The following is a 20,866-nucleotide window of genomic DNA, read 5'->3' on the forward strand; positions in this document are numbered from 1 at the left end:
TTTTTTTTTTTTTTATTGCTCTTTTTAAATAGTTCAATATGCTATATAGACTTTAACTATAACACCACAAACCTACACTCAGACCATTTATGGAAAGTAAGCTGCAAAAATGGTACAAAAATCATTGTAGTCAAAATCATGAGCTCATTAACATAAGACCGTTATTTATTTATTTATTTTTTTAAATGTTTGTTCTCAATTGATATTGTTCATTGAAGCTTACTGTATTATGTAGAAGAGTATTGTGAGAAAAAGATCGAGTGAGCGAGTTTATTAACTGCATTCACATTAAGCATTTTCTTTTAGGTCAGTCCTATGTTCATAACAAAAAATCAGTTTAAATGTCCGATGTATTATCTTGTCCCTTTAACAGTTAAGGGGTTTTCCCATGACTGACAGCGCTAGTCAAAGCATTTGTCAGTTGCGTCTTGTTCTGTGTTCACAACAATTCAGTCTTTTCAATGTAAAAGTCTTCGCTACTGACTGACACAGTCATAAAGAAGTCTTTGCCGCCATCTAATGGCGTAATAATGTAACTTCTGTTGCTGTTCAAGGTCAGGGACTATTTTATCCGGCGGAAGGAAGGCTTTTATTGAAAGTTTACTTCATGAAAGTTGCATTGATACATATTTTTGGCTTTAAAATTTGTATTGTGTGGTAACCGTTTTATAAAAGCAATAAGGTACTCGAGGCTAGTGCTGTATCGTGAAGAAGTCACGGCTGAAGGGCATTGTTAGGCACGATGTGGAGCGGAAAAAAAAGTCCCTGACCGTGAACAGCAACAGAAGTTACATTATTACGCCATTAGATGGCGGCAAAGACGGTCTTTGTGAGTGTGTCAGTCAGTAGCGAAGACTTTTACATTGAAAAAACTGAATTGTTGTGAACACGGAACTTATTCACGATACAGCGCAGCCTCTCGTACCTTATTGCTTACATATATACATGTGTGTGTGTGTGTGTATATATATATATATATATATATATATATATATAATGTATATATGTATAAATATATGTATGTATATATATATATACACACATTTTAATAAAATGTATTTTTATTTTAATAAAAATAAAAAATATTAATATTAAATAAATATTTTAATAAAATATATAAAATTATTATATATATATATATATATATATATATATATATATATATAGCTATATTTTTTATAATTTATATCTGTTTAATAGTGTTAAAGAAAGTTACTACAACACACACACACACACGATCCTTCAGAAATCATTCTGGGATATATAACATTATAGTTATATAATTACTATTATGCAACATAATTATCTTATATAATGTGTTTATATATTTTTTCATAATTTATTAAAAAAAAATCAGTTTATTTGTGTTAAAGAAATTTTTTTTACAAAACATTGCCTTTTTCGGTTAAAAACAGATGTGCAGTGATTAAAGTGCTTTGAAAGAACGTTAGTTCCCATGGCCTTGTCCAGGAGCACATTTTCCTAACATTGTTGGTCCTGTTGTGCCGTGATAGGGCACACGGTCGCTCCGAGGTGGCATGAGGTGAAGTTGGTGAGGAAATAAGGATCTGATTGGTTTAAATGGAACAACCCTGTGCTTAAATGCTTACCATCTGTATCTCAAAGTATTTGATTTTCATAGTTTCTCATGGTTTCTCATGCAGACACTACTGCCAAATTTAAAATGATATGATCCGGTTTACTCAAATAATCCAGCAAACAAACAGCAAACACGAGTGATTTTAAACGTTGCCATGGGTTGGGTCTCAATGCCTCCACATCTTTGTAAATGCTGTAATTGCTATCAGACCAGTGTTAAGGAGGATCTTGAGAAAAACTCTGCTTATCTTGCTCTTGTTCCTTTTGCTGTTAATTGTTTAGCACTTCTCATGTGTTGGCGCTGAAGCGAGTCTTTCTGTGGCACATGTGGAAGCGCTCCTGGCAGCGTGTGGAAGATCACAGCTGTAAACTAGCTTGACACTGATGCTCTGCATCCCAGAGCTGGGCTACACAAACTCTTATCCAACACATGTGGATGTGTTTAAACTGAGCCGTCATCAAGTAAACTGTTGAGACTTGGTTACAAAAAGTGAAACTTTTTTTTTATTTTTATTTTTTATATACATGTGTTATGTTTGTTAGTCCATTTCTTAATAATAGTATATATTATTTTTAACGCATTTAAAAGAATTTAATTTCATTTAGTATATGGCGTTAAAATAAATAAGAAATATGAAATCCTTATTTTTTCTACTGCTGAACCAAAAGTGCCCTGCAAAGCTGTCTTTGCTCATAATAATAGTTTCTCTGGAAGGTGATTGATGCACACTTTCATAATCATGTGATCCTCAGAAGCGTTGGGAGGTCTGCAGTGCTCTGTGTGTGGTTTAGTGCATTTGTGGCACCTAGAAAACGACTGTTCCCACAGGGACAAACGGAGATCGGTTCCCAGCGTCCTCGCGGGGATATGATGGCATCTGCTCTGGGTTCTGCCGGCCACTTGACTGATTGCAGAGATGAAACTGTCTAATACTTTCCAGACCATCCAGCCATGTTCAGGAACAATGCTGGCTCTGACAAGAGGTCACTCTTAGTCACTCTTTTGGGGGAACGTTTCGTTTCCTTAACTTCGATGGATTACGTATTCGTTCACCTCACATCCATCATCATCAGTATTCCTCATTTAAAGGGGCTGTGTTCTATTTTGCTGCTTCTTTTTCAGTCTTTTCCCTCCTGAAGTCCACTTATAATCCTAATCAATTTTTCAAAAATCTTTTCATCTCACTGTATATCTTAAGTTAACCAAGGTTTATTTATTTATTTATTGCTCCTGTACAATTAAGACTTAAAGAGGACCTGTTATGCGTTTTTTTACATTTTCAACTTTCTTTAATGTGTAATGTTGCTGTTTGAGCATGAAAAAGGACTGCAAATTTACAAAGCACAGTCACTCCAGCGGGAGTTATTCTCTATATCAGTGCGCACTGTTTTTTGAACTACCTGAAACACCTCCATTGTAGTCTTGAGTTTTCTTCAGTAAAGGAACAATATTCCTCATTTAAAAAATTCCTGCCCAAGGCAAACGCAAAAAAAAGGGGATGAGGCCTGGTTGAGTTAATATTGTATTGAAACTCGCTGTAAGGGGCGTGACAATTCCAAAATGCGCTCGAAGTGGTTGACCAATCACAACACGCTGATCCAGCTGACAAATCAGAGCACATTGCGCTTTTCGGAAGGAGGGGCTTCATAGAGACAGGAAGTAAACAGAGCGTTTCTGACAGGCTGTGAATGCAGGAAAAATGTCAAATATGTGAAAAAATAATGTGTTTTTTGAACATTCAAGCATTTAAACCTATTCTAGTAGAGCCCAAAAACAAAACCAAGACTTCAACTCTAAAGTCTGGCTTGCCTTCTCATGTATATGTGGTCTTAGTCATAAGAGTTTTAATAGCAATTCAACCTGTCTGTGTCCACAGTTTCTCAGTGTGAGATTAATCAGTTTTGTCCAGGTTCGGTACACAGAACTGTCCAAATAAACCCTCTGAGACATGGAAGTTCTTAGCTCATCACTTAAAGGAGCAACAAGTGTGAGTGTTGCTCGCTGGTACGTCAGATTCTGGCTGGAAAAGGTTCCATGTTGAATCTCTGGTTTACTGCTTCGTAAATGTGACAGTTGCATCAGATCTTGTGTTTGCGCTTTCATTCTGTGTAGAATGAAAAATTGGAGTGGTATGGTGAGGAATAGTTCTTCCAAAATTGAAAATCTTTCGTCATTTATTCACCTCATGCATGTCTTTCCAAATCCATTTGACTTTCTTCTGTGGAAAACAAGGAGATGTGACTGTCAAGCTCCAAAAAATGCACGAAAAACCATAAAAGGAGTCCAAATTATTTGTGGTGTTGTATTCTAAAAGTCTTCTGAAGCAGTTTGATAGTAAAAAAAATAGTAAAGGAGATTTGATAATGGTGTAACTTTTAATCTGTTACTCACACATAGCATTTCTTTGTCCTCAGGAGAATAGAATTGTCTACTTTTACAATACTTTGTGCTGCTTTTTTTCCCCCTTCTTTTGAGCTTGACAGCATCCATCTCCATCTGCTTTCATTGTATGCAAAAGAGCTTCCAGGACATCCTGTTAAACTTCTTCTTTAGTGTTCAATGGAAGAAGGAAAGCCTTACAGGTTTTAAACGACATAAGGGTGAGTAACTGATGGCTGATTGTTCATTTATGGGTGAGAGATGGTAATTGAAACATTCTCACAAGGAACAATCAATGACCTACTGCGCCTTTAGCCAAGACACTTAACTTCCCATTTCTCCAAGATGATTGTTCCTGTAGGTGCATTATAAGTCAATTTAGATAAGTGACTACATACAGTACTAGAGTTGTGCACAACAAGGTCATAAAGATGTGCTTGATTGTTCCCACTGTCTTTTGCTCAGAGCCGTCAAGATCAAGAGTCATTTATAGGACAAAAGTGTTTGATTAAGGGACGGTCTCAGTAGGTTTACGGCAGAACTTCATTGTGTTCTCAGGTCTCTGTGAGGTCTGTTATCTTCAGCGCTCTTGCCTTGAAGCAGTCGTCCTTATCATTCACAGAGTGGCACACACTATAGGCCGAGCGCCGGTCCCTCGTGTATGCTGTCAGAGTTCATCTATTTGAGGATCAGAGACTCGCTGTCGCTTGTTGGCTCTCATCACAGCGGTTGGCTTGTCTTATCGGTACAAGAGTCCAGGCTGGAAGTCTCTGTGTTTGTCCAGGTGGTAGACAGAGTTGGGCAGTGAATCTCTGTAGCATGAATTTGGTTTTTCAGTTTTATAATTCAAAAGCATTATATTCACTAACCACCCACATTTTACTTTAAGATGCTATCTTTGCTAAAATAGCAATATAAATAGCAATAAATAAAATAGCAATGACATGCATATTTAATTTCAGTAATCTTATCTTTTTTTTTGCTGCAAATATGTATCCATTATGTGTAAATTAAGCTTATTATGAGTAATTATTATAGAATTATATTTATATTTTATATATTATATAATTTATATATTTTAATACTTGTACTTATTTAAAAATGTGTATTTTATTTATTTTTTTATTTCGTTAATTCTTTCATATTTTATTTATTTTATTATTTTTATTTAACTTATTTTTTTATCATTCTTGTTTTTTAATTATTTATTTTACTTGTTACTAATTTATCTATGTGTGTGTGTATGTGTGTATATATATATATATATATATATATATATATACACACACACACACATATTTATTGATTTTTATATTTTTTAATGTGGATTAATTTATTCATTAATCATTTATTTTACTTAATTAATTCTTTCATTCTTTTTTTATTTATGTAATTATGTATTTATTTAATTTATGGCATATTTATTACTAATTATTTATTTACTTGTTATTAATGTATGCATTTATTATATAAAAATATATAAACCGTATATTTTCAATACTAAAAATATATATAATTTTGCACTCTTATGTGCTTTCTGAAAGGAATTTTATTTAACAGAGGTGTGTATATATGTGTATTTTCTAGGAAATGTGCAAAAGTTTAAAAAAAAAATCTCAACTATCCTTGTAAAGTCATGGAAATTTCTTTTTTTTATTGGTTCTAAAATATTCCTTGGGCTTAATATTAGGTCTGATTTCTGAGTGAATTTGTTCTGTTGAGATGATTCATTTCAATGAATCAGTCAAACAGGTTCACACATCGGTCTCAATGATTCATTAGCGAATTGCTCTAAATCAAAATTAGTTTTAACAATTCTTATGCACTAAGGATTGACCGAATGTCATGGAAAAGTAATGGAAATTCATTGGTCAAAAATAGTGAGAAGGCCTGGTGAAGTCGAGTACACTTGCATAAGGTGTCTGGAGTGATATGGTACAGCTCCAGTAAATTAAACCTGATCGAAACTCAGAACCGAACAAATAAATCTCACTGTCTGTGGGTGCAGTTCATTCCTAGTCAATCTCCCTTGTGTCCACAGCCAGGAAGATAATGCCAATATCTGATGGGCAGGTGTCTCCTCCAGGTACCTGCTTGCACAAGGTCTTCTATTATTAATCTTGCTCTCTCTTTATTTCTCAGTTCAGGCTCGGTGTGGTGGAGCTGCGGGCGGTGCCTGAGCCCACCGAAGTCATAAGGGAGCTTATTAGTCACAGCCTGGAGCAGAGCACACGTCTACGGGCCAAAAACCAGCACCTGCTTGAGGAGAACCAGAAGCTGAGGAAAGAACAAGAACACATCACCAAAGAGTAGGTCCACACCAGATCAATACTCCCAAACTCATTCAGCTCTCACAGTACTGTACAAACAAATGTTTGGAATAAATAAAATTTGGGTCAGGGCAAAAAAAAAAATTGTAAAATTGGAGCTGTTCACTCATGTCATCAATTTTTAGGTTGGTCTGGAAGGCTAATTCGACACGAGTGCCCTCAGGAACTACTTATGTGTTTTTAGAATAGTGGTTAATGATTTATGAGTATTAAAGGTGCAGTAAGCGAATTCTGAGAATTGTTAAACACAGTTGATATTTGAAATCAACCCAAACAAACACACCCCTCCCTTCATTGTTCCGCCCACAAAATGCATGAACATGTAAGAGTGAATGTCTCTTTATCATAGCATAAAAAAAGAAGATGATGAACGAATGACAAGGAAGAACAAAAAATGAAGTATATACAAGCAAGAGTTCGTTGTTAGTCATCAGCAGCATGTACTCAAAACCAGTATTACTCATGTTTGGAGCAGAAACAACGCAACCTCTGCATCCATTTTTAGGCCTTCCCACATGAAAACGCTGGAAATATAAGCGTGGGTCCTAAAGCTCTTGCCTGGTCATAACTCTTCTTTTTCTAGTGATATTGCTCTGACCTTTTCTCTTTTGTAATGTCTCTCAGCCATCTCTTTCGAATCTCCCTCTTCCTCACTCTCTGTCTCCTCCTCCATCATGAGTGGACACGCCCCCTACTGCTGATTGGCTACAAGTTTGTGGTGGTGCTCGGTCCGATCCACTTTCAACAGCGTTTCTCAGAAATCGCTTACTGCACCTTTAAGCTCTGCGATTAGCATTACTCGAAGAGACTTTTAGTTCTAAAATCAATGACAAACAGTCATCCCTAAAATGTAAATTTTGAAACTGTTGTTCAGAAAAATATATATAAGTTGAGAGGAATGAGTATGTTCTTGCAGAACATCCTACTTCTCATGTTTTAACATGTAATCTGTAGTTATTATTTACTTTGCTTTTATATACTACAATTATTCAATTATTGTGTATATATGCTTAAAAAATGTATGAGACCACCTGTCATACTAAAGAGAAAACACAAATATATTTCAGTAAACTAAAAATATAAAACTAAAAAATGTATTGTTATTTATTAGGCAAATAACAAAATAACTAAACAGTCTTTGTTCACACATAATAACCAAAAAAATATTTATATTTTATTTTATTTTGTATGGCCTCCTTTGCCCTTAAATAACAGCTTCCATTCTTGCTGGCGTTTTTTTATGTGCTCTTCCACAGTCCCTGTTCTTATTGACTTCCAAGTAGTTTCTAGTTGTTCCCAAAGACTTGCTTTTGATTAAACTTTTGTGCAATCTATCTTTGAATCCATTAAATCCCAACAATAATTATATTTTAGCATTAGAAACACTACTGTGACTAAAGAGCTTACACATACTGGTGTTGATCAACCATTACAGAAACATAAAAAATGATTTTGGTAATCACCAATACTGTTAGTTTAGGGAGCTGTGGCACAAACCTTACATTGTGTGGTGGTCTAATAAATATGCTAAGCACTATATATATATATATATATATATATATATATATATATATATATATATATATATATATATATATATATATATATATATATATATATATACACACACACACCAGTCAGGCTTAACATTATTTAACATCTTTTGTTGTTTGATCAACATTAATGACAGACAGGTATTTAATTGGGCTGCTGAATGCATGGACGTAATATACTGACACACATCCAGTTTTTACCCACCTGTTTACGTCCACTTAAGCCATAACCGACTGTATTCACGCGAGATACTCCGCACGATGAGCATTTTGACTTCTGTGTTTGCGTGTATTTGACTATTCAGGCGCAAGGAGGACTTATCGCGTGCGCGACACAGAGAGAGAGCACACGTGAGAGCGCTTCTGTTGTCATTTAGCGCGATTCCGCCTATCCCGACAGCAAGTTAATCGATAAAGAATTGTGATCAAAATGTAATTTTGTGATACGACGAGCTTGGCTACCTTTCATTTGGCTGTAGGCTAAAATTATATTCAACCCGCCAAAGTGGCTAGTGGGAGTGGCTGTCTTACCTGCCACAGCTGAAATCCACCCGCACTTGGCGGGTTGGCGGGTGTTAATGTCAAGCCCTGTGTGTGTGTGTGTGTAATATATATATATATATATTACACACACACACAATAATTGAATAATTGTTGCATGAAACCTAGACTGTTTTATAAGTGGACTACAAAACATGAGGAATATGCTTTCAATTTGTTTCTTTGTTCCTGAGAACCTTTTTTTTATATGTGTGTTGCCAAAACTCATTTCAAACAAAATAGTGGGATTACGTAAGCCCTTCACCTGTTCATGATTACAACTTCCTAATAGATTACCCTTTCCCCTCCTCATAATCTCCCATGATTCAGAATGAAAGTGCATCTTGGCTGCATTTTTTAAACGTTACTAAGGAAGTCCAGATACACAAGACGGTTTTAGTTTGTGTTTGCTGTTATACTCGTGTTAACAGGGGGAACTGTAGATAAGTGAACACAATCTATTTTGCTGATTTATTGCACATGACGCATTCAGGAGGAGTGGGTGAGTGGGCGCATAACGGAATCCCGGGCCAACCTGATGAGAAGCTCATCTTTACTTTCTTTTCTTGTTCTCCACGTGCTTCAATCTTTCCTCTCTGAGAAACAACAGCAGTGACATCACCAGACAGACTGTGCCGCCACACTTTCTAAAATCTTCCAAAACCAGAATTATAGGGAATTAGTAATGCTTCCCAACACTGACGGCACTTCATTGGCGTGTGTGTGTACTTTGCAAACAACTGCCACAGGTGTCTGAGTTCAAAGACACTCTTAAGGTTTTCCATATTAAGTAATTGAGTGTTTATCCACTTATAAAACCACACACAAAAATTGTAAGTAATACAAACACTCTCATAACGAAACATTTCCACTCTGGTCGATGCGATCGGATGTCTGTGTGACCAGGGAGACTGGGCCTCAAGAGTGTTTGGGTGTGTCTCATTGCTCTTTTTTCCTTTGCCACAGGATGGAAAGGTACGTTCAGGGAAAGGAGACGTTGGAGAGAGACCTGTACAGTCGCTTTGTGCTGGTCCTCAATGAGAAGAAAGCCAAACTCAGAGTCCTGCAGGAGAGAGTCAGAGAGCTAGAGGAATCTATAGAAGAGAATCGACTGAGGTAAAGATGTGTGCCACATTTTTTTTGATCATAAGCATTTTTTCAGTTCAACTTTTTCCTTCCCTTCTTATGAAATGCCCGTTTCATTAGGTAATCCCATGATGATATTACGTTGATGAATATCACTTCCAGTTTTGTGTTGAGAACATTTTCCTGTCTGCGCTTTGGTGTAAAAGAAAACTTAAAACGACAGCAACAAGCTTGTTAACAACTGTGGAGTGATGGAAACCTTAAAATGTTTGGGTACAACAAACCCAAGAAGGTTCAGTCCATCAGCATTGTGCTCTTGATTGAGACGTTTAAAGGAGCAGAGTCTAATTTCTGTTTCACCTGAAAGAATTGCAAAAAAAATGATTGATTTCAAATAAATAGTTCTGCCTATTTGTACACTGCCATTCAAAAGATTTCAAAAACATCAGTATGTTTTTGAAAGAGTCATATTGTGAAATTTTGTATTTGAATTTTCAGCATCATTACTCCAGTCTTCAGTGTCACATGATCCTTCAGAAATCTTCTAATATTCTGATTTTGCTCAGGAAACATTACTTATTAAAGGCATAGTTCACCTAAAAATGAAAATTCTGTCATCATTTGCTCACCCTCAGGTTGTTCCAAACCTGTATGAATTTCTTTCTTTTGCTGAACACAAAAGAAGATACTTTGAAGAATATGGTAACCAAACAGTTGATGGGCCCCATTGACTTCCATCAACTGTTTGGTTACCTATATTCTTCAAAATATCTTCTTTTGTGTTCAGCAACTTGAGGGTGAGTAAATGATGACAGAATTTCCCACCGAGTGCAGAACAAATTTACATTAGTTCACATTTTGAATGAAAGAGAAACTTTCAATGCACATGTCTGGTTAACATGTTGTACCTACTGTTTTCTCTTAGAAAGAAAAAGGCAGATAGTGAAGACCGCGAGGCGACCGAGACTGCTGCAGATAAAAGTCCCGGAGAAGAGAGTGATTATGGAGGTAGTACAGAAGACGAACAGGAGGCTGAACCCAGACGCCCTGACCCAAAGCCTCCTACACAAGGTGATTCTTCTAAAGGCTGGCCCACACTAAAAGATTTTTAAAATGTGGGAGAGATTTAACAGGTTCGATCCTATAGTGTGTGGAATGCCACGATGTGACCAAGACAGCACACCACACACTAACAGATTCCATTCACAAACAACCAGAGTCCCGACTGTGAACACAGGAATTCTCGCAAAATCTCTTATGGTCAAACGTGACTTTAGAGCAGTGGTTCTCAATTTTTTTTTTTTGGTCACGCCCCCCTATAAACCTTTAAATACATCTGGCATTTACGCACTTGATGCAATGGCTGATTTCTTTCTTTTTTTTCTGCTGATCTCCCAGTACTTGTGCGCCCCCCTGGCTCCACACTTTGAGAACCACTGCTTTAGAGTAAACAAACATGGCGGATGATGGGCAAGAAGAAATGGCGATAATAGCGTTTGGACTGATTTTTACAGAAAATTCACGGGGAAAACAAGAAAAAGGTTTGGATGAAGTTGTGTTATGCTTCTGTCTTCCGTCAGCTCGCTTTCTGATTGGGTATTGTTTTGTTCCACATGACAATCTACAGAGCGTGTGTGCATTTGTCCTCGGGGTTCCCCCCACACAACAGGATTTCTGAGAAGGATTTGAGGGCGTGGCCCTGATGTTCCTCCAAGCAGATTCAGTCACTCTTAACACACCTCACACCACAGGAAAGTCTGATAAGATAATCTGTAGAACCATCAAAATAATCTGGATTTTACCTCGGATTGTTGGAAGGGGAGAATTGGGCTGATTATCTTATAGTGTGTGGATGCCTTAACTTAAAGGAATAGTTTCCCCAGAAAGGAAAAAAAAACTTTTTTATTCTTTCACTAAAATTAAATAAAATAAAAAAATGCTCTTTTCAACTAAAGGAGTGGTTCAGGTTCTTCAGTGAACCACTCCTTTAGTTGTGGCCTAATGGTTAGTGAGTCGGACTTGTAACCCAAAGGTCGCAGATTCGAATCTCAGCACCAGCAGGAAATGTAGGTGGGGGAGTGAATGAACAGTGCTCTCTTCCACTCTCATTACCCACAACCCCTTGAGCAAGGCACCTAACCCCCAATCACTCCCCGGCCGATGCAGCATAAAATGGCTGCCCACTGCTCATGGTGTTCATGGTGTGTTCAGTACTCACTGCCAAGTGTGTGCACTTGGATGGGTGAAATGCAGAGCACAAACTTTGAGTATGGAACAACATACTTGGCCACATGTCACTTCACAGAAAGTTTTCAGAGAGCCACAATTTCAGATGCACGTGATCAGATGCAAATTACTGCTGAGATTTTCTCTGTCTACTTTTTATAAAGTCTGTGATTAGTTTGTGTGGATTTGGTTAAAATTCTCATACTTCAGCTAGCTGTATATGCTGAGTTGATTTGTTCTCAAGGCTCTGCAATATTGTGTTCATTGGGCAGGTTTGCAAAGTTAACAAAGTTTGAAGTCAAACTAGATGAGCCTACAACTGAATTTGTGCCCAGAACATCAAATGAAACTCATATTTTAATATAGTTTAGCAGCGTGTGTAGAGAATTTAGTGGAATTTCTTCCAAGAAAGTTCAGGTTGATGAATGACAACATGATGCGGATTTGATCTAGAGTGACTCTTGGAAAGAAGATGAAAGCTCAGCCTCAACATCTTGACATAGGGCCAGACAGAATGACAATACCATGCAATGGTAGAAATCGACCAAAAAAACATGAAAGAATTCAGCAATATTGTTGAGAAAGAACTAGCCAAGCGACATCTCAAGTTGGTGCATTAATGTGGAATTCAACTTGTGTGCGGTTTATAAGGTTGTGTATTTCAAATATTGTACAATTTATGATTTGTATATTGGCTTTTTAAGATCTTGTTATTATTACTCTTGTAGGTCTTTTGTGTTTGTGTTACACAATGTGAAGCAGCTGTTCTTACACAGATATCAGTCTTGTTCATTTATAAATAATGTTATCTTTGGGTTGCACCCATCAGGTAGAGAAAATAATCAAATAAAATGGTGTATTTCTCATTTGTAAAGTATTTAATTCACTATATTATCCATTATAGGCATTACTGCATGGTTAATTAACCCTTTTTGGTAAAAATAGCTATATTACATATACAGGCTGTGCCCGAAATCACCCCCTATACCCTTAAAAAGGGCACTATTTGAGGTAACAGCAATTTGTAGTGGTGTCCGAAACCATGTTATCGAGTGTGCATTCACTCACTCATTTTCATTTACTTTCCTTTACTCATTTGCTCAAGCGAACTATATTAGTGGACTAATGTAGGGAATAGTGAACGAGGGTATAGGGGCCGATTTCGGACACAGCCACACACTGTAAACCTCAATAAGTTGGCAAAACTCAAAATTTAAGACAATCAGTTGCCTCAAAATATTTAAGTTTAGAAATTCAAAGTTTAAGTACGCAGAACTGGCAGATTTTGTACTCATTTTAATTGTACATACATTTTAATTGTTCTTAACTTGAAATGTTTGAGTACATTAATTCATACATGTAACTTAAAATTTTCATGTAACCTCAATATGAACATTCTTATTAGTGTAAACTTAGCTAGCTATGATGAGCTAATTCAGAAGATGCTAACATATTAACAATAGCATGGTATAGCATATGCTGAATGAGTGCAGCAATATAAAGCATTTAGCATTGCTCTCAAAACAAAGCCGCATGCACCACTTGTCACCATGATGGTAACTCTCCAAAAACCCACATTAACAGAAGCTCTTCTAAATTAGCATAACAAAACATTAATCACTGCTAAATCTTCCACTTAAAATTAATCTTGCACAAAAAACATTATATAACACTTAACTTTAGCATTTACTCTCCTTTTCGAGTTCCATGGGCAAAGCATGCTGGGAAATAGAAATCCCAGCCCAGTTTCACTTAAACTTAAGTTAGTCTAAATTAAAAGAAATAAGTTCATAAAACTCAGAACAATGAAACAGTTCAGTTTACTTAAAATATATCAGTTCCATGAACTTGAAAGAAAAAGAAATTGCTAAATACTCATAAAAGTTAATTTGACTGAACTAATTTGTTTAATTTAATTTTGTCCTGCTCGAACCAATTAATTATTTTGAGCGATTGGTTACATAACACTATTTATATTGTAATATTTCTACCAGTAGATCACAAATAAACTGCAAAGACTTATAATGCATTGCGTCAATGAGAGAGATGACATCACTGTAGGTATTCGCTCTGTTGTCTAAAGCTCGTCCAGCAGGGTGATTTTGGTTTTGAAGGTTGGATGAAGCAGCATATTAAACCTTTGAGCCAGAACTAAGACGGCCTACAGGTAGTTCATTCCCTTAGCCCTCCTTTGCCTTGTCCGTCATTGCTTACCCAGCTATGACATCATCTCCTAGAATAGTTGTTCCTTGGCAACACGTCTGCTTTTGGTCGGTTTCGACATCGGGCTACTCAAAGACCGTGTTTGGGGGCTTCATCAGGCTGTTGAGTCAGTTTTGAGGCACAGAACGGGAAATGAGGTGGAGTCACACATGATTTATTCTGCGAGTTGCTCAATTTCTCTGTTTTTCCCCCTGTGTAAGCTCTGTGGAGTAAAAGTGAAAAGCTAGAAACCCCCTTCTACAATCATGTGACCCTGTAAACAGGCTGAATTGTAATGTATGGTTGCTAGGTGTGAGTTGCTTTGGCTTGATTCCTCAGACAGAGCCCTTCGGGCTTCAATTATTGTGCTTTTCCTTTCTCCTCAAGTATGATGCAATGGTTTATGTTTCAGAAGTGTGTGCTTGGTAATGTTTTTGTACTTAAAGAGTAGGAGTTGTAGCTTTAGTCTTTTTTCTTCACTATAAAGTTTACCATAAGGGTGCAGTACATGAAGCATAATTGAAAGTCTTTAATGTGGTTAGGATGTTTGTTGCACCGACTAATGTGAGTCAAACCCACCCGGTTTCATAGTAATATCTGTCCACCAGTGTAAATTAAACTCATGTAGATGTAAACAACTGCCAGAAACAAGCATGGAAATGTCTGGCAATGCAAAAAGTCAATGGCACATGAGAATGACTATTGGATTCTTGCAGTCTTGAACAATCTCCCACTGTACTACAATGGCATATCACATGAGACGGATGTTCTCCTATTGTGTTTATTGCAGTCAAGCCGCATGTACAATGCTTATTGTTGATGCTCAACATGCTTTTAATGCGTTTATGATGTTTATTGTGTTAGCGGAGTCACATCTTGGCCGGCTGCCTGAGCACTGGCTGTGAGAACCTCCATTAATCCTATTTAGAGCTAAAAAAATAACTCATCTTGTCCTTTTTTTTAAATGACTGAAATCATTAAATTGGCAGCAAATGGCTATGTAGATCATATTTAGAAATGGCATTAATCGATCAGGTTGGATATTTCTGCTTATAATTAAATGTGTTTGAAAATGAAATGAAATTATTGGCAAAATAATTCGGATAATTATTGTTTTATTTTTTATTTTACTTTTTTTTGTCAATAACTAAGACAAACAAGTTTTCAAATTACATGCTAATAAAATTAACAATTTAAGACATTAACATTAATTAAGTTTTTAGAAAAATAGAAATATAAAAATAATTTATATTAAAATATTTAATAATATTTATTAGCATACAATATAATTTATGAATATTATATAATATTATATAATAATGTATAAATAATAAATATATAAATGTTTGTACTTCTTTTCCCAAATTTGTTTATTATTTGGTCTGTTCAATGCGCATTATTAATTCTGCACATTATAATGTTAAAATGTTACATTTTTGTATATTGAAATCATATTTTTTAAAAATATTTTCTGCTGAAATACTTTAAAAAAATATATATAATTTACAATTAATTATCTATACCATTTCTCAAGTAAAATTCATGAATATGGCATAATGAAATATTTTCTAAATGTGTAGTACATTTTCATCAAAAGACAAAAACTGACAGAAAAAAATGAACAGTGGATGAACTTTAACACTTGAACTATTCCATGTTTTGTCTAACAGAGATGCCAGAAAGCAGCCCGATGGACGACAGCCTAAATGACATCACAGATGTGGCCCCCTGCCGCAAACGTCGCCACCGACATCTCCAACAGCTGGAGACTCAAGCCAAACGAGCAGCGCTGGACCAGCGACAGAGATCCAGGTATCATCACTCACATCCAAAGATTTACACATATCCTCCATCTAATTACACATTTTATTGTGGTCGATCGGCTCGTTACGCACCCAAACTCCTGGAGGCCTGTTATCTAACGTTGCATATGATACCCATAAACCCCTGCGACTGCTGCAATAAAAATGTCAGTGATAATTCCGGTTGTCTTACTCTCTGGTGTCCACTTTCTCTCCACGCCTGCAGCCAGTCGGGCAGACAGAAGCGGGTTTCCCAGAACCCTCTTCCGTTGTACGGAAACCATTGGTCTTTTGCCAGCACCTTGTATTTTTCCAGTGGAGGCCCCCCTGGGTGCTTCTCTCTCCAGGATTTTTTACTTATTAATAGGAAAATGTGTATAATTTCATCTCCTCCTTTGCCAGTACCTCAGTGGCTTCCACAATTGTACAATAAAAATCCCATGAATGGTTTAGATTTGAATTGAGCAACTTCTTCAGACTTGATGACACCTGAGGGACGCCGATCCTGAGAAAACGTGTTGCGTTTATCCTAAAATAGTCACACTGTTTTGGAGATTATTTGGCATTACTTATTATTTCTGAGTTGTTATTCCAGTGTTATTATTCCTAGGTGATTCTATCTATCTATCTATCTATCTGTGTATTGGTCTATCCATCCATCCATCCATCCATCCACTCATCGGATTGTGTATTGGTCCATCATCTATCCATCCATCCATCCATCCATCCATCCATCCATCCATCCATCCATCTGTTTGTGTATTGGTCCATCCACCCATCCATCCATTCATCCATCCATCCATCCATCCATCCATCCATCCATCCGTGTATTGATCTATCCATCCATCCGTCCATCCATCCATCCTTTTGTGTATTGGTCCATCCGTCCATCCATCCATCCATCCATCCATCCGTTTGTGTATTGGTCCATCCATCCATCCATCCATCCATCCATCCATCCATCTGTTTGTTTATTGGCCTATCTATCCATCCATCCATTCATCTGATTGTGTATTGGTCTATCCATCCATCTGTTTGTGTATTGGTCCGTCCATCCATCCATCTGTTTGTGTATTGGTCTATCCATTCATCCATCCATCCATCCATCCATCCATCCATCCATCCATCCATCTGTTTGTGTATTGGTCTATCCATCCATCCATCTATCTGTTTGTGCATTGATCCATCCGTTTGTGTATTGGTCTATCCATCCATCCATCCGTCCATCTGTTTGTATATTGGTCCATCCATCCATCCATCCATCCATGAATGTCTGATGCACTTTACATGTGACGCGATTGATTTGTTAACTGAGTCGTTACACATTTCAAATCAGTTTAGTTTGGATGCTGCCTTAAAAGGGAGCTGCCAAAGTAGACAGTAGGTAGAAGGGCAGCTAACCAGCATTTGGAACAGATCCTGTGTTTTTTGGGTTGGCAGACATATATGAAAGTTACTCGAGTTGGCAGAAATATACGAAAGACGCTTTGGCTTCATATTGTATTGACGTTATGCTGGGATATGGAGAGATTAATGTTTAATGAGGGTCTTTTAAAACTTGGTAAAAACAAGAATGTTTGTGTGGCTCTGCAGGCAGAGTAAATGTTTAAACTGATTCTGTTTAAAAGTGATTCTAGTCTCCCAGTGTCATGACTGCTCCCCCTGTCAGCAAACACTTAAAGCAGTGACGTTCGCAGGCCCCGGCGGGCCGAGGCCGCGGTGGTCTATGACAGAATGGTGCCTCTACGCCAGATGTTTTGTGCGTGTGTTTGCGTGTCAGGTGTTGAGGGACATTGAGAGTTTGTATTGGACTTTCTTTCTCTTTCTGCAGGCCGCCGTTACGAAACGGGCTCTGCTACCGCGCTAAGACTTTCCAAACTTTAATATACTTCTGTGGCATGGAGATCTGGCTCTAACCTCTTTAGAGAATAATATCACATATGCCACTTCGTATCACACAAGTGGAGAAATCCAGCTGGAGTCTCTCATTCTGTTCCTGGAATGAGGTTTTTAAACAGCCGTGTGGCTTTGAATGCCTTGGCTAATTACGCACAATTTGAGAGCTGGAACGCTCTTCTAGAACGTGACACAAATTAGTGGTGGTGTATCATGAATGAATCTGCATTTTATGTGGCGTTAAAGGGATAGATCACCCAAATATCCTTTCATCATTTACTCACCCTCATGTCGTTCCAAACCTGTATGACTGTCTCTCTCCACACAAAAGCAGATGTTTTGAAGAATATTCATGTTGTTTTCCATACAATGAAAATAATGGGGACTGAGCCTGTCAAGCATCAAAAATGTCAAATAAATAAATGTCAAAAATAATATATGATGATAATCAAATATATAATGTGCTGTTTATGCATATTTTATTAATGTAATTTTTTTTTTTTTTTTTGCATTGCTTCAGAAGATTTTAAATACAACACAAAAGCCTACTTTATGAAACTGTTTATTGTACTTTTGTTCTTTTTAGAGCTTGACAGGTCCTGATCACTATTTTTATAGTATGAAAATCAGCAACTCAGACATTAATTTCTTTAAAAAATAAATCTTATTGAATGTTGATTATGAACACAGTCACTGTTCAGACCTCTAGCACCTTCCATGCCAGTGTCTCTATCACTCTGCCAACATCTAGAGTAATCAAAAAGCAAATGGCCTTTTATTGTAGGATTAAAAGCCCTGTATGGGCATCAAGAAATTCGCCAGTAGCAGCTTCCCAGCAGGCAAAATACAAGTCATTAGATAGAGACAAGAACTGTGTGCCACAGTTTTTTTTTTTTCTCACAAACAAACCGCACAATCGCTGCTGTCCACAGATGGTGAGACTCTGTGCCATGGCATCTGCTCCAATAAAGGCCATTTTTAAAAGCATTTCTCCTCTAAAGGCTGAAAAGAATCAGCCAGCAGACATCATTTGTTTATTCAGCTACAGAACCACATGTTCAGATCAGGGGAACTTCATTTAGGGTGGTTTATATTTAAATGTACATGAAAATCTTTTTGTAATGCATTTTATATAAGTCTTTTAGGAAAAGAAATGTAGGGCTGGGTTGTGAAAAGTAAGTGTTACTTTGCAGCATGGAGGCAGGTGATTAAAGGGAGGGATTGAAGAGTCATTTCTGAGGAGGAGAAAGTTAGAATGTTTTGATTAAAGATTGCACAGACAAACAAAAAAGACAGTTCATTGAGACAGTAAAGTAAAATTGACTGTAAAGTGTCTCCTTCCCAGGTCAAAGAGAAGAAAGTCGAAACTGTGTTAGAGGATTCAGAAATGCATCAGAACTTAAATAGTCATTTTTTAGAAGATGAAGAAGAGGAAGACAGCTCTCAGAGAAAGGCAGAGTGAGAGAAGGCAGACAGACGTGGATTCATTTGGCCCCTGGCTGAAACAGTGCTGTTCTACAGTCTCCCAGCACCTGCCTAGAGATGGATCTGGCAGAGCATGACAACAGACAACAATCAGGCCAGTTACACCGCATTAACACAGCACTCAGAATGTGTGTTTGCTGCCGTTTGCTTTGTGGGTCTCCCAAAGAAATGTCCAGGTCATGTTTTACTCCATAATCAAAAGAAAAAAGAAACAAAAATTACAAGATTTCTTTATGCAATGTGACATCATTTTGATTTTATTTCCTTCCAAATGCTCACTACTATAATTAATATTATATATATATATATATATATATATTCACATTTATAGTGTATGTGTGTGTGTGTGTGTATACTTTAAATGTAAATATAATATATAATATTATATATTTATATATATATATATATATATATATATATATATATATATATATATATATATATATATATATGTGTATGTATGTGTGTGTGTATATGTATAGGTTACATTATTATATTTAAGTTTTGCAGTATTTATATATAGTATAAATATATAATGCATATATAATATATAATGTGTAGTAATGCATTAAATTGTCATATGCAAAATATGCATTAAGTGCATTTAATTGTCATATGCAAAACTTTTTTTTTTTTTTGCCCCTTTTTTTTTTTTTTTTTTTTTGCCCTTTTACTTGTTCAAGTCTGTTTCTGAGAGATTCACTCTTGTGTTGCCTCTGTTAAGAAATATTTACCCTTGAAAAACTTATGAAACAATATCTAACCAAGACCAGTGGTGGTGTTTCAGACGTCCTGTAAGACTTTTTTCATTGCTGGTTATTTATTTTACTTGAGTTCAGTGTGTTAACAAAACCTGTTTTTCATCATTTTTTATTAAATAATCCATTGGTTTACTTCATGATATGTGGATATACATTTACCCATTTACATTATTTACTCTTATGTCTCATAGATGGCTGTGGTTTTTATTAGAAATTGTACCGTAACATCTTTCTGGGCTCCTTTTTAACCAGATCCAGTGCTTCTCGTAATAATAACTTAAAAGAAACATAAGACCTTTTTTTCCAACCCTCAGACAATCCCCGGCCTGTTCCCAGTGAATCACGACAGCAACTATAGCGGCTTACAAGACGTGATCTACGTGTGTGCTCACCCGTTATCCGTGCCCGTACCTACGGATTTCCTCCCAGAGGGCAGTAGGAAAGCAACTCTTTCTGTTCATCATCAAAGCTGCCCTTACAGGAGAGTTTAGTTGTGTCAAAATGACTTCCAGATGCGGGCCGCACAGGGGAACCCCTTGATCAAACCGCGATATTTACGTGTGCAGAAATGCAAATGCACTGTTTACACTGAGATTGCGCTGACTAAGCATCGTTTCACAGATGAACGTTTGGGGTTTGCATTTTAAAGATGCATTTCTGATGCTCGAATTACTTAGTTCAATAAAATGTGGTTTTCAAGAGTCAAATGAGAACAAACTAATCAGCTGATTCCATTTCAGTGTTTACATGTTCAAAAAGATCAAAATCTTTGGGCTTCTCAGTGTTTGTTTGGTACCAACACACCATATACAAGCTTTTTGGTCAAGAAAAGGACAAATACTGACTTTTCTCACTTGTTTCATTATATTTTTAAGGACAGAACACCATATATTTGCAAGTGGGAGCTGCTTGTTACTTTAAAGTCGGCATGAAACGGAAGTTGCAATAGTCTTAGGGGAGGGCTTCTCAAACAAGAAAAAATGGTTTGCTATTGGTCAATCTCATG

At 36.7% G+C, this 20,866-nt stretch overlaps 1 protein-coding gene across 3 annotated transcripts in view; it reads left to right on the top strand.

Moving 5' to 3' along the window:
• xrcc4 (X-ray repair complementing defective repair in Chinese hamster cells 4) overlaps positions 1-20,866 on the top strand; it is a 37,329-nt gene that overhangs the window by 12,599 nt on the left and 3,864 nt on the right. For 2 of the 3 annotated variants that reach the window (XM_051907808.1, XM_051907810.1), the window contains 4 exons: positions 6,122-6,288; positions 9,369-9,518; positions 10,414-10,559; positions 15,587-15,728. In XM_051907808.1, coding sequence (XP_051763768.1) covers positions 6,122-6,288; positions 9,369-9,518; positions 10,414-10,559; positions 15,587-15,728 — 605 coding nt within the window. Of the gene's footprint in view, positions 1-6,121; positions 6,289-9,368; positions 9,519-10,413; positions 10,560-15,586; positions 15,729-18,959; positions 19,381-20,866 lie in introns of those variants that run through there. The other variant, XM_051907809.1, reaches the window with a different exon arrangement.

This window comes from Ctenopharyngodon idella, chromosome 10 (genome assembly GCF_019924925.1).
Source record: "Ctenopharyngodon idella isolate HZGC_01 chromosome 10, HZGC01, whole genome shotgun sequence".
NCBI lineage: Eukaryota > Metazoa > Chordata > Actinopteri > Cypriniformes > Xenocyprididae > Ctenopharyngodon > Ctenopharyngodon idella.